Source organism: Arvicola amphibius, chromosome 5, assembly GCF_903992535.2.
Source record: "Arvicola amphibius chromosome 5, mArvAmp1.2, whole genome shotgun sequence".
Classification (NCBI taxonomy): Eukaryota; Metazoa; Chordata; class Mammalia; order Rodentia; family Cricetidae; genus Arvicola; species Arvicola amphibius.
The window spans coordinates 135,213,883-135,228,097 of record NC_052051.1 but is presented as its reverse complement, the minus strand read 5'-3'; the positions used below and the strand labels follow the sequence as shown (position 1 = coordinate 135,228,097).

General features: G+C 49.6%; 1 protein-coding gene across 4 annotated transcripts in view; it reads left to right on the top strand.

Moving 5' to 3' along the window:
- Ndst1 (N-deacetylase and N-sulfotransferase 1) overlaps window positions 1–14,215 on the top strand; it is a 63,042-nt gene that overhangs the window by 25,882 nt on the left and 22,945 nt on the right. For 3 of the 4 annotated variants that reach the window (XM_038329294.1, XM_038329292.1, XM_038329291.1), the window contains exons 2-3: window positions 7,650–8,556; window positions 13,323–13,817. In XM_038329294.1, the coding sequence (XP_038185222.1) occupies window positions 8,044–8,556; window positions 13,323–13,817 (1,008 nt within the window). In that variant the 5' untranslated portion in view covers window positions 7,650–8,043. Of the gene's footprint in view, window positions 1–3,467; window positions 3,582–7,649; window positions 8,557–13,322; window positions 13,818–14,215 lie in introns of those variants that run through there. The other variant, XM_038329293.1, reaches the window with a different exon arrangement.

The window sequence follows — 14,215 nt, the reverse complement described above, 5'->3', positions numbered from 1 at the left end:
TAGCTCACTTAATCCTTGTCTATTCTGGGGTCTCTCAGTCTCAATCCTGGAACCCACCCTTTCACATGAGCCAAGTTGCTTTACCCCTTTTCCTGTTGTCATGCTCGGAACAGCCTGCTCTATAGGAAATCTTTGATTTCCTATAGGTCCCAGCGAGGGTTGTGGAGGAGCAGCACTTTGAGGTAGGGATATAGGTTAGGGAGTGACTTTCGACTCTAGAGCAGTGGCCACAGTTACTGTGGTATTTCCCGAAAGTGCTGGGTTGCCATGGTGTCTCTATGACAACCAGAGCATCTCATTCATTATCTCCAGCACCTTGGCAGGGAAAGCTAAGGCTGGGACTGGGAGAGTGCAGTGGAAGTCAGGGTAAGGGCTGGAGGATTCTGTGACTGTGGTCCTTCTCAAGCTGCACAGCTAAGGGTCTCCTGTGGCTCCGGAGCACTCCTTTTCATGGGGTCTGGATTCAAATTTCAGCTGTGCAATGGACTAGCTGTGTGGTTTTTGGAAAATGACAGTCTCTAAGCCTAATTTTTCTCAGCTGTAAATGAGGATATTGACATATAATGTAAGGATTACATGAGATAAGGTATAAAATGTGAAAAGTACAGGGTGTAGCTGGGCAGTGGTGACTCATGCCTTTAATCCCAACATTTGGGAGGCAAAGGCAGGTGGATCTCTGTGAGTTCGAGACCAGTCTGTTCTACAGAGCTAACTCCAGGACAGTTAGGACTGTTACACAGAGAAACCCTGTCTCCAAAAAGCAAAAACAAAACAACAACAACAAAAAAACCCAGCAACTCCCCCCCACCTCCCACCCCCTCACCCCTGCTTAAAAAAAAAAAAACACAGTGTGAGGCTCATAACAAACACTTCATGTGTAGTGTAGTCATGGTGATGATTATGATTGTTAACTGCCGTTATAATTTTATTAGAGGGACCTCTGGGCTTCTTGAAGGAATGAAAGACTGACTCAAAGTCAGGAAGAAAGTTTTGAATCAAGATTTAGTGGTTTAGAGAACCTTGCCTGGGAGCTATTTATCATATCTGGAGACATCGGGATCTGAGGAAAAGTGGGAGCCTTCCTCATGACTAATATGTGGTCCTCACCTTTGTGTGACTCAAGCCATGTGGACAGGGTCTTGTGGATGTCAGATGTAGGGATATGCACCTGATTGTTACTAGAGCATGCTCTCTCTCTCCCTCTCCTAATTAACTTTCTACCTTCCATACTGAGGCAGAGTCTCTCACCTGAACCCGGAACTCTTTAATTTGGGTAGTCAAACTAGAAAGACTTCTGGGGGCTCCACCAGTGCCTCTTGAGCACTGGGATTAAAGGTGGATGGCCATGCTCACCTGACATTTGTGTATGTGCTGAGGATCTAAACCCCAGTCCTCATGCTTATGTGACAAGTGCTTTACCCACTGAGCCATCCCCCCAGTCCTGGGTGTACCCTTTTGAAAGAGAAGTTACAAAGGTTCTGACCTTTGGAGGAAATCTCCTAAATGAAAGAAAAACATTTTGAGAACAACACACATCCACCCTCTGGTTCCAGAGCTGCATTTCCCACCCTCCAGCAAGGGGTGGGGATGCTCAGGGATAGGCCTGGGATGAGAATGGGATGGTTGGAAATGACTTCAGAGAGACTGTGACATTGGAATTGGCATGTGGAGAATGATTAAGTGTCTCAAGAGATTGGGGAGGCATTTCTGGGGATGGGAACATCATGAGCTACCTGACTAATATGGTGACTGGCTGGGCAAGACTGTGGTTTATGGGAAAGAGCCCGGATTGCCTCAGCTGTCCCAAAGCCTTGGCGATTCTAGAGAGTAGATGTTCCCAGTTCTTTGTCTCTTGGACCACTGGTGCTCTATAATGCAGAGGGTGAGAAGGGCTTTCAGTAGCTACTGGTGGGTGATGGGTAGTCTGTGCAGAGACCCCTTACCAGAAAGCTGGGAAGTCAGCGTTTTGTTTACAAGGGAGCTGGTTAATTTGCTCTGTCTGGCCTGGACTTTGCCAAGACCTATATCCCTTGCCTTGTGGGAAAAGCCACACACTTTAAGGATGGGAATTCTTGGAGGAGGAGGAAGATGAGGAGGTAGCATTGGGCTAGGCAGGCCTCTTACTGCATGGGACAGGCACCCCACTTTTATACTTGTTCTCCCTTTGTGAAATCAGGGCTTGCCCCGGCCAGATTCCAGGGCTGCCAGAGAGATGAGCTCTGCAGTCTGTGTGAACTAAGCTGTTGTCCATGTTGTGAGGGGTCATTGTAAGCGTGGTCAGAAGGCAACAAGAGCGAGCACTAACAGCAGCGGACAGCTCAGTGCAGTCAGCCCAGCTTGTGTCAGAGCTCACTTCATTTTCCCAAACCCGAGAAGTAGTGTGTAAGTGCCTTGGCTTATAGATGACGTAACTGAGGCACCGAGTAATTAATTGTCCAAGATTACACAGATCCTGGGCTGGAGAGATGGCTCAGAGGTTAAGAGCACTGGCTGCTCTTCCAGAGCTCCTGAGTTCAATTCCCAGCAACCACATGGTGTCTCACAACCATCTGTACTGAGATCTGGTGCTCTCCTCTGGTGTGCGGGCATTCATCAAGGCAGAATGTTATATACATAATAAATAAATCTTAAAAAAAAAAAGAGCTACTTCCAGAAGAGCCAGGGCTACAGGGCATTGAGAATATTATATACATAATAAATAAATCTTTAAAAAAAAAGAAAAAAAGAAAACTGAGGCAAGGGGATTGCTGCGAGTTTGACGTCAGCCTGGGTTATCGAAACCCTGTCTCAGAAAACTTAAAAAAAAAAAGGATTACACAGCTCCTAGGTGATGGACCTTGATTTGACATGATGCCACCTGGCTACAGCCTGCGTGAGTAATCAGAAAGTTCCTTAATGTAGGACTCTGGTCCTTGCTTGGACTTGGGCTCCTGGTCTGAGTTCTGGAATTATTACAGTTACAATATATGTACATGTATGTATTTTTCAAAGTTAAAGATTATTTTTATTTTGTATTTGCATGTGTGCGAGTGCCAATGGGGGCTAGAAGAAAGTGTTAGATTCCCAGGAACTGGAGTTACAGGATGTTGTGAGCTACCTAATATGGGTGGAGGGAACTGAATTCAGGTCTCCTGGAAGTGCTTTTCACTACTGAACTGTCTCTCCTTTATTTAAAGAACATGTTTGCTTTCACAGTAAACTGAAAGATAAGTAATGTTCCCTGCTGTATGCAGTCTCCCCCACTATTGATGACCCCCCACTGGAGTAGTTCAGTGTTACAGCTGATGAGTCTGTGCAGAGCCCTGGTTTAAAGTGTGCAGTTCTTTAATATCTGAAAAATGATGTCAGATTCTTGACCCTCAGATGCCTGAGACCATGAACTGCATTACTAACGAGGAGAAAGGCTGTTAATGGGACAGACAGTGGCCAGTGACACACACTTGAGCTTACTACCTCCCCTTCTCTAGGGCCAGATGGATGGATGGTGTGGGCAGGGACCACCCCCCAGCTTTGTGTTCCTGTTGGCATGATGTGAGGTCAGGCCTAGCCCTGGCTGTGGCTGTAGACAGCTCCTATCACTGGTGAGTGAGATGCTGGTTGCTCTGGCCTTCCCTGCTCTGCCAGGACACCTGCCCTTTGCTCTCTGGAGCTGCAGGGAGTCCTGGAAGGCATCACACGTTTCCTTATCTCCAGGCTGCTGCACATGCCATCTTTCTTCCATTCTTGGCTAGTCCCTGCTCTGTCCTGCTCAAGTACCTCTAGCCCCAGAAGCCTTCCTCTGTCCTCCTGGTCTGTTTGTAGAGATCAAATGCTGCTAACTTCTTCCAGATACCATGTTCCTTTTCCCACCAGCCACACTTGCTTACTCCCTGCCATCACAGATGTCTGCTTTGAACAGGCAACCTCTTTCCTAGCTGCACACAGTGCAGAATGTCAGAGATATATGGGCCCCCAACCCCCCTCTAACAGGCAGGACAAGGTGTATATATATGCCCTGGGTCAGGGTGCATCATAGCACAGATGGGACCAACTCCTTATTTCATGACAACAAAGCAGAACATTAAAATCATCAGTGATACCATGTTAACGTGTGTGTGTGTGTTTAGTACCAGTTTCTATCCTGTATATAAAAATATTTAGCAAAAATAAATTTATACAGATAGTTTCAATAGTACATGTGGCAAGGGGCTGTGGGATAGCTCAGCCAGTATATGTCTTGCATGCCTGAGTATCTGAGTTCCCACCTAATGATATATCAAGGGAAAGGGTGTGCTTGTAATCTCAGCACTGGGGAGGCACACAGGCACATCCCTAGGGTTCACTGGCCAGGCAGCATAGACTTGGTGGGTTCCAGTCCAGTAAGAGGTCTTTATCTCAGAAAAAAGGTAGCCAGTATCTGAAAAATGATACCTGAGGCCGCTGGCTTCTACATACACGCGCGCACACACATGCACACCTGTGGCAGATGTCTGTCCGTATTCTTTATGTGCTATGTTTATCTAGGATCCCATCATCACATTAAGAATTGTTGTTTGCTTGTTTTTGGGACAGGGACTAGCTGTGTAGCCCTGGCTGGCTTGAACTCTACACACAGGAGGCTGGTCCCAAACTTGGAGTGGTCATCCTGCTACATACTCTTGGGTGCTAAGACTGCATGTGACACCATGCCTGACTTGCATTATGATTTCTAGAGAATACCTCCATGTTGGGCATTTGCCATTATAAGCGGCACAGGGATTTGGATTCCTATAGAGAAATTTTTTGTTTTGTTTTGTTTTTTGAGACAGGGTTTCTCTGGGTAGCCTTGATAGTCCCGGAATTCACTTTGTAGACCAGACTAGCCTCAAACTCATCTGCCTGCCTCTGCCTCCTGGGTGCTGGAATTAAAGGTGTGTACCACCACCGTCTGGTAAGAAATCCTTTTTTTTTTTTTAAATATTTATTTAGCTGGGCAGTGGTGGCTCACACCTTTAATCCCCGCACTTGGGAGGTAGAGGCAAACTGATCTCTGTGTGTTTGAGGGCAGCCTGGTTTACAGAACGAGTTCCAGGACATCCAGGGTTACACAGAGAAACCCTGTCTTGAAAAAACAAAACAAACAAATCCATTCTCTGTTTGTCTAATGGTGTGTTTGGATGATAGTGTGTGTGAAAGCAGGCTTGTGCATGCCAAGGCATGTATGTGGAGGTCAGAGAACAGCTTTCTGGAGTTGGCTCTCATCTTCCATCTTTCTTTCCTTGCTTGAGGCAGGGTGTCTGGTTGTGGCTGATGCTTTGCTGCTTACTCCAGGCTAGCCGGCACACAGCTTCTTGGGGTTCCTGCTGTCTCAGCCTCCTCTCTCACTGTAGGAGTCCTGGGATCAGGCTCATTTATCAAGCACTTCAATCCACTGAGCCATTTCCCCAGTCCCTCCATAGGATTTTTTTCTTTTAAGATTTGTTTATTGATTATGTGTACAGTGTTCTGCGTGCACACCAGAAGAGGGCACCATATATATAGATGGTTGTGAGCCACCGTGTGGTTGCTTCGAATTGAACTCAGGACCTCTGGAAGAGCAGTCATTGCTCCTAACCTCTGGCCATCTCTCCAGCCCCTCTCCATAGGATTTTTAAGTATGCATACAAAATGATGGACTTCATTATGGCATTTTCATATATCTGTATCATTATATTTTATTCTTTAAAAAGTTATACATGGGGGCTGGAGAGATGGCTCAGAGGTTAAGAGCATTGCCTGTTCTTCCAAAGGTCCTGAGTTCCATTCCCACCAACCACATGGTGGCTCACAACCATCTGTAATGAGATCTGGTGCCCTCTTCTGGCCTGCATGCATACACACAGACAATATTGTATACATAATAATAATAATAATAATAATAATAATAATAATAATAATAATAAACTTTTAAAAAGTTATACATGAATTTTGTAATTTTTAAATTTTATTTTGCGTATGAGTATTTTGCCTGTATGTATGTCTTTGTACCATGTGTGTACCTGGTGCCCGCAGAGAGGCCTGAAATGAAGTTACAGGTGGTTGTGAACTGCCGTGTGGGTGCTGAAAATAGAACACCGATCCTCTGGTAGAGCAGCCGGTGCTCTTAGCCATATAGCGGCCTCTCCAGGCCTTTTACTTTATTTGTATTTGTCCCTCCCTTTCCTTCCCCCACTCCCCAACCTGTCTTGCTTCTCCCATGGGGAAATCTTTCTGTGCTTCTGTAGTGATTCCATCAGGGCGAATTCCCAGAAGTCTAGCTCTTGCTATCTATCATGTGTCCCATGCTGAGCACATCAGAGTCTTGGGCCTAGGAGGAGATTAGTGACCTTTACCCCTAAGCCAACCCCCAGACTTCCAGTTCCCCATCTGGTGCCTCAGCCCAGTCTGTCTCACTTCCGTTTGGGATTGCTGGCCCATGTGAGCGCTTTCTAGTCTGCATGGTGCCCTGTGGGAAGGTGCTTCTAGGTTTGGTGGTTTTCACTCTGGTAACAGGAGCTGGAGGGTGGTGTCTAGGGTTGCTGTGGAAACATGGGAATGGAGCCTTTGCGCTGCTTGTGTGGTCTCTGTTTACTCTTTCCAGAGAGAGATGGGTGTTCTGACTTGGGCCCCCTAGTAGGGCACAGGCTTGGGAAAGAGCTAGAGTCTAGAGTTGTGGCTCTCTGGGTGGATAAGGCCATTGTAGAGGAAGTCCTGTCCCATTGGTCCTCAGGCAGGCATTTGGTCACCTGGTGTCCAAGGCTGCCAAACATGTACCTGAGGAAGAGATTCATGGTTGCATCTGGGAAATGCTCACCACCTCTGTTTCTTAGTGTCCTTGTGTCAGGCCACAGTGTGCCCTTAGGTACTCTTATTCCATCATCCTCACCGCAGCCTAGCGTGGAGGAACCTCACAGGGTGATTTCCCTGATGTTTCAACAGCAGTGACGTCCTGTAGGCTTTTGTACACAGCTCTGGCTTGGATCCCTGCTCTGGCTGCTTCTGTTAGGGACTGGGGTTGTTAGGGTCACCCAGGAAAGGCTGGCAGAGGGAAGGAAAGGCAGGAGGGAGTGGACAGGAGGCCGTGCTGTTTGGTCCTGATGGGACACTCTTCCTCCCAGGCCTTACAGCTGTTCAATGTCACATTTTGCGTCCAGATTTTTTCTTTAAGATATGGTATTTGTATTTCGTGTATGAGTGTTTTACCTGCATGTATGTATGTGTGCCATGAACATGCCGGGTACCTATGGAAGACGTTGAGTTTGGTGGAACTGGATCTTGGTGAGCCTTCATGTAGGCGGTGGGAACTGAATCCAATCCTCTGCAAGAACAGTACTTTCAATCTGAGTACTGAGGTTACTCTGAGCAATCTCTCCAGCCCTGCTTGTGGAGTTTTCTTGGCTAATAATGATGAACACTTACAGCTGCCATGGGTGGATGCCTTAGTAGTGCACTCCTAGTGATTTCTGTCCATTGTTGGCCTTCATTTCCCAATTCCTTATGATGTGGCTACTGTTGTTTGCTTCATTTCCCACATGGGGAGACTGAGGCCCACAGAGGTAAGAGTATCAGGTTGGGTGGCAGTTCCTGAACATGAGCCCACCTTGACAGGACTTGGGTTTCTGTGGTCAGCTGGCTGTGAAAGCCCTGCTCTGATTCTCTCCTTCTTTCCCCAGCTCCCCAGCCTTCACCTTGTGGGTCCAGCTCAAGAGAGCAAGCGGCATGCAGCACCCCCTGGCTGGCCCATTGTCTTCTGACCTGCTGTTGACCACTCCCAGGAGGCCCTGACGCCCTGGGGCACTTTTGCTCTGCACAGGACCACTTTGGGGTTTGCCATGGTGACATAAAGGAGTGCAGAGGAAGGAAGGAGCAAGACCAGCCTGTTGACTGTGCCCCTGGCTGGGAGAAAAGGCCAGGGGCCCGGATCCTTCTCTCCACTGCTCTTTGAACGTCTTACTTCCTAAGTCTCCGAATTTCTCAGTCAGTGGACAACGCTTGGGCTTCCTGTGTGAGGCCTTGAGGGGGCCAGGCCAGGCTGGGCCTCTGCTGGTTGAGATCTTGGGGGCCAGGATGCCTGCTCTGGCGTGCCTCCGGAGACTGTGTCGGCACATGTCCCCACAGGCTGTCCTTTTTCTGCTGTTTGTCTTCTGCCTGTTCAGTGTCTTTGTCTCTGCCTACTACTTGTATGGTTGGAACCGGGGCCTTGAGCCCTCAGCAGACGCCTCTGAGTCCGACTGTGGGGACCCACCACCTGTGGCTCCCAGCCGTCTCCTGCCGATCAAGCCTGTGCAGGCGGTTGCCCCTTCCCGGACGGACCCACTGGTGCTGGTATTTGTGGAGAGCCTCTATTCACAGCTGGGCCAGGAGGTGGTGGCAATCCTGGAATCCAGCCGCTTCAAGTACCGAACAGAGATTGCACCAGGAAAGGGGGACATGCCCACACTCACTGACAAGGGCCGTGGCCGCTTTGCCCTCATCATCTATGAGAACATCCTCAAGTATGTCAACCTGGATGCCTGGAACCGGGAGCTGCTGGACAAGTACTGTGTGGCCTATGGCGTGGGCATCATTGGCTTCTTCAAGGTATTCAGGGAGCAGGTTTCTGAGCAGTTCCCAGCACTGTCTCTATACTTGTTAGCTAAGCACCTCCCAGTTCACACTGCAAATGAGTGCAGTGGTAGCACTAAGCGCCTGGGCTTGTCGTCAAGGTTAAAGGGTTTCCTGCTTCCTGCTGATGAATGCTTAATAAGACATTTGGAGGCATTGCCTGCTACACATGGGACTCAATGCACAGTAGGTGCTTGCCTGAAGGAGACTTGGGGCTGGGTGCAAGGCAGGAAAGGCATAGTCTGCTAGGGATGCTGAACCCTGCGTGGCAGTCGTCTCAGGATGAGCAGGTGGAGACACAAGAGGGTAGTCACCCACCTGAGGCAGGTTGGCTCACTATCCACGGCCTTCTTCCTGGAGATGGGTAGGGTGGGGGGTGAAGTTTGTATTTCTCTCAAACCGGAGCCATTTTGCATTAGGAGAAAGGAGAAGGAAATCCCAGTTTGCAGGAGGGGAGCTGCTCTGGGTTTTGTGGAGTTCCCAGAACCTGCCCTGGGATTAGGGGGCGGGGGATTGCTTAAAGCTTGTCATGGAAGGTCTGCCCTTGAGGAGGGGCGGGAACAGTGGGGTATGGTCATGAAAGATGAATGCAGGCACCAGCTGGGCACTTGGGGGCTTTGAGGGAACATTGTTTACTGGACTGCCAGTGTTCTGGGCCCTGTGCTGAGTACTAGTACATAGAGTAGTGGAAACGGGCAAGACCCTGCTCTCCCAGCGCTTAGTAGCAATGGGAGTAGGCAGCTGACTGGAAGCACAGAGGCCCTGGCAGGGATGATAACTGTGCAATGAGGAGGAGCGGAGAAGGGGACACAGGAGTGGTTGTGGGGGCCAATGCTGGCTTCTGTGCTCAGCCAGGAAAGTTGTCCCCTCTGAAGCGGCCTGAAGGGGCTGGGAAGGGCATAGGGCTATTGCATGGTGTGAATGCCTAGAGCAGTGGATAGAATCGGGCAGAAGGCGCCCGTGTTCCAAGCGCCTCTGCACATTGTTCCTTTGTTCAGTGCTGGGAGGGCCTGCTTTAGCCCAGGCTTCCCACAGCATGTTCTTTCATGCACTAATACAGCAGGAGGCTCTGCACTGAAAAGGGATAGTGAGTCAAAACACCAAAGGCCTTAGAAATCCTGCAACGGGGCTGCCCAGTGCGATGTTTCTCAGCCAGCTTGATCTCTTTCACAGAGCACCCTCTGGGGAACACTGGCCTGGTTTATGGCTTCACAGAAGCAGAAAGTTAGGCTGGCTCCATTGTCTCTGTGCTTTTCCCTTTCCTCCTGTACTCTCTCCCCTCTCCTGCCATGAACTTCATTAAGGCTGGTTCAGAGCCCCAGGCCTGAGCCTCATCAGAACGGCTGACATTTATTAAGAGCTCTTTCAGTGCCCTGTGCTGCCCGCCTGCTTTGCACAAATTAACTTACTTCTCACTGATAAGCCATTTTCCATGGCAGACAGAGGGTATGGTGATTTAAGAGAGGGGAAACTGAGGCAGAAAGAGGTTAAGAAATGTATTCAATGCCAGGTGGTGGTGACCCACGCCTTTAATGCCAGCACTTGGGAGGCAGAGACAGGTGGATCTCTGAGTTCAAGGTCAGATCACAAAGCAAGTTCCTGGACAGCCAGGGCTACACAGAGAAACCCTTTCTTGAGGAAAACAAACAAAATAACAACAAAAAGAAATTGTCCAGAATTCAAGTCCAGATAACCGAAGCCATAGGCTTGGTCTTTCTAAGGTTTGCTGAGTCTTGACGCTGAATATTCTTAGTGGAGGTCTGTGCCAGAAGCCCTGTGTTGTGCACTGGGCTTCTCTAGGCCTGGGGCGTGGACATTGAGCACAGTTAAAATAACAGAACTCAAACCCTGTGTAACCCCAGCTCCTTGTGTATGGTAAAAGCATGAGGCCCATTGAAGAGCAGGGACATGCGCACAGCCTCACTGGGGTCAGTGGCAAAGGCAGCTCTCCCTGCCCTGTTGCATAAGTCAGGACTCCTGGCTTCTGAGCAGAGGCTTGTGGCTGTCGGTTAGAACGCATGCCTCCTGGTGGTCGAGACACACCAATACTCTTCTGCTAAGGCTGGCTTCCTTGCTCTTAGCTCAAGGGCCTGTGCCAGGGCTCAAGTTCCGTCTCTTTCAGGCCAGATTGTCAAGGCGGGGTGAAATCACAAGCTTAAAAGTCCAGACTCTGTGTGGCCATGGCCAGGGCACTCAGCTAGTGAGACGAGTTCCAGCTCCTGCCTCTAGACCCTGCAAGAAGTCAGACAGTTGAGGGAAGCTCTGAAGACTAGGCCAGCAATCACTCCATCAGTGGCTGCTGGGGTGGCGTGTCCACTCCAAGTTCAGCAAGCGTAGTGGTTGCCCTTGGTCTGCGGCTCTGACAGTGCCCCTGAGAAGTCCTTGAGATGGGGTCTGGGCCTCACCTGTACCGTTCCTACAAAGTCACGCATCTGCCTTGCGGAGTAGATGGCCTGCATTTGAATGCACCCCGAGGGCCAGCAAAGGCCACCTGACCTTTCAGTGCCCAGCATGTTGCTTTGTGTGCTCTGTCCCATGGAGTAGGCACTTTGTTTTCAGATAACGTGACTCAAAAATTAAGTGGCTTTACCAGAGCAACATAGTTAGTATGCCGCCGAGCCAAGATTTGACAACCCAGCTTACTGCTTCTAAGTGGATGACCTCAGAAGACCGCATAGGAGCAGACTGACTGGAGACAGAAGGATACAGGGTTTCTCAGTGTGTCTCGCCAGTTCAGAAGGAAGTCTGTGCTGGGCCTCCGTATCCCACTCGTCGCTCAGGCGCTCCTTATGTCAGGGTCACCCCTGTCTCAGTGCTGAGGAGTAGGAAGGACCCTGTGACAGGGCCAGTGCCTCTGGCCCTAGACCCTCTGTTCCCTTCCCTGGCTGGATCCTTTCATGGCTGCCTGTGGTAGCTCTCATGGCTGACTTCTTCCTCAGTGGTGCTGTGTGTAAGCAAGCCACCAGCACCTCACAGCAAGCTCGGGGCCAGACTTGGAAATGGGATCCCCAAACTCCAGTGCCTGCGGTGAGTTCCCAGGCCCCAGCAGTGGTAGACAGGGCCTGATGTGTCTGTCTTTGGTCCCTTCATAGGTCACACTCGAGGCCAATGCCTAGCATTGTGGTGGGGAGCTGGGAGCCTCAGGAGGGTGTCTCTGAGGATGGGTCGCAGTCTCTTGCACCTCAGCACTGAGGCTGGCTCAGGATGGGGACTTGGCAGGCACTCCCTGCATTCAGAGATCTAAAGTGGTTCCTTATCACAGTTTACAGAGCCAGGCCCCTGCAGAGCTTTGTGGGAATGAGAAAGGCCTGACTGTTAAGATTAGTAAAGAGCTTTCTCTGGGCAGGCTCAGCTCTGCACCTGGCTCAAGGCTCAGACTATAACCTCCCATCCACTCTCTGTTCAGCATGTGCTCAGGCGTGGTGCTCTCTAGGCTGCCCCACAGGTGGCCTGTGGGTGACCCTCCTTCCTTCTCCAGATGCAAACTGGAACATGCGACTTCATTCAGAATCCTTGGGTAGAATCTGACAGCTCCAGGGACCTTGCCGCCTCTTGTCCTATCTCTGGCTCCGTGGTCATGGTGTGCTTTCTCCTGCCTCGGGCCCTTTTCACTGGCTATTCTTAGGACTTGACTTCTGCCTCCTTCTAGTTGCTCAGTTGTTCTGTAACAAGCTCCAAAGGCCCTTTCTCCAGGAGCCTCCTGAGCCTGCTGACCGCCCAGCATGTGCTGGTCCGCAGCTGCGACCGTTCCCCTGTAGGTGTACCATGTTTTATTCTTACGTGGCTTTGATGGCTGTCTTTCCTCCCTGCTTGACTCAAGGGGGAGGGTCACATCTGCTTTTCTCACTTGACACAGTTTCCTGTCTTTTTTCACTATATCTCATTAAATACTTATTATAACGTCTGGTACAGTAAGTAGCTGCAGACTGATAAATTAACCCTGGAACCCACAGCTATCAGGTGCTAGGTACGGACAGCTCTCTGTTCCTCTTTCATTCTTAAAAATAGTTACTCAGCAAATGAATGTGTGTCCCTGCTGGGTGTCAGGGATCCAAAGTAAGAAATAAAGCCTTGTTTTCAAATAGGCACAGGCTGGGAGGGATGCTCTGAACCCAGCTGAGACTTTATCATGGTCCCAGGGAGGCCATTGCAAGAAGCAGGTATATGTGTTTGGTTTTGAAGGATGAACAGGAGTTTACCAGTCCTAGAGATGATAGAACCAGTATAGGAACAAGGACAAATGCACTGTATATATCTGGAGTCAGATGTCCGGAAGGGTGAGGAAAAGCATGAAGGAGTCACGGGTGAGGCCAGGGAAGAGGAGATGGAGTACAGGGAATGGGGACAGCATCAAGTCCCGGGAGGAGGGATAAAGATCACATCACTATCAGTGGTGGCTAGAGAGCAAGAGAGCAGCCCTTCTGTGTGGAAGGGAGCCTGTGTGTGTGTGTGTGTCTGTCTGTCTGTCTGTCTGTCTGTCTGTCTGTCTATCTCTGTGTCTTTGTGTGTGCATGTACCTGTGTCTGTCTGTATGTGTGTCTGTCTCTGTATTTCTGTCTGTATGTGTATCTGTATGTATGTGAGCATGTGTTTGTCTGTGTCTGTGTGTACACATGAGTATCTCTATCTCTGTGTGTGTATTCAGTGAGGGATATGGTAGCTCTTGTGAAGTTGTAAATATTGTTGACATTACTGTTTTCTACTATGCCTGACAGCTGTTCTCCTGCCCTTTCCTGCTCTAGGCCAATGAGAACAGCTTGCTAAGTGCACAACTCAAAGGCTTCCCTCTTTTCCTGCATTCGAACTTGGGCCTAAAGGACTGCAGCATCAATCCCAAGTCCCCGCTGCTCTATGTGACACGGCCCAGCGAAGTGGAGAAAGGCGTGCTGCCCGGTGAGGATTGGACTGTGTTCCAGTCCAACCACTCTACTTATGAACCAGTACTGCTGGCCAAGACGCGCTCCTCCGAGTCCATCCCACACCTGGGCGCAGATGCTGGCTTACATGCCGCCCTGCATGCGACTGTGGTTCAGGACCTGGGCCTCCATGACGGCATCCAACGTGTGCTGTTTGGCAACAACCTTAACTTTTGGCTGCATAAGCTTGTCTTTGTGGATGCTGTGGCCTTCCTCACAGGGAAGCGCCTCTCACTGCCTTTGGACCGATACATCCTGGTGGATATCGATGATATTTTTGTGGGCAAGGAGGGCACACGCATGAAGGTGGAGGATGTGAAGGTAAGGAGACTCTTGGAATGCCTCATCGGGCCACACCCCCATCTGTGACTCCTGGGCTGTTTGCAGACCCATTAATCCAACTTCAGCCATTTGCTGTCTTACTGTACAGAGATGTTTTGCATGTGTATGCTGGAGTTCAGGAGGAAGGGACATGGGCAGAAACAGAAAGATCTGGCTAGGGTTGTTCTCTGCCATTTTGCCCAGGTGTGATTTTAACTCTTCAAAAATGTTTGTCATTATCAGAGTTCCCCCAAGATTCTTCAGAATAAAGAGTCACATGTACAGCATGTTCCAACAGCTGTATGTGGATGGTGGGGGCTTATGTTAAATTCTGAAACCATTTACCAAATTGTTTGTGGGCACTCCTTGCAAACACAGGGTAGCTACACGTGAACTGT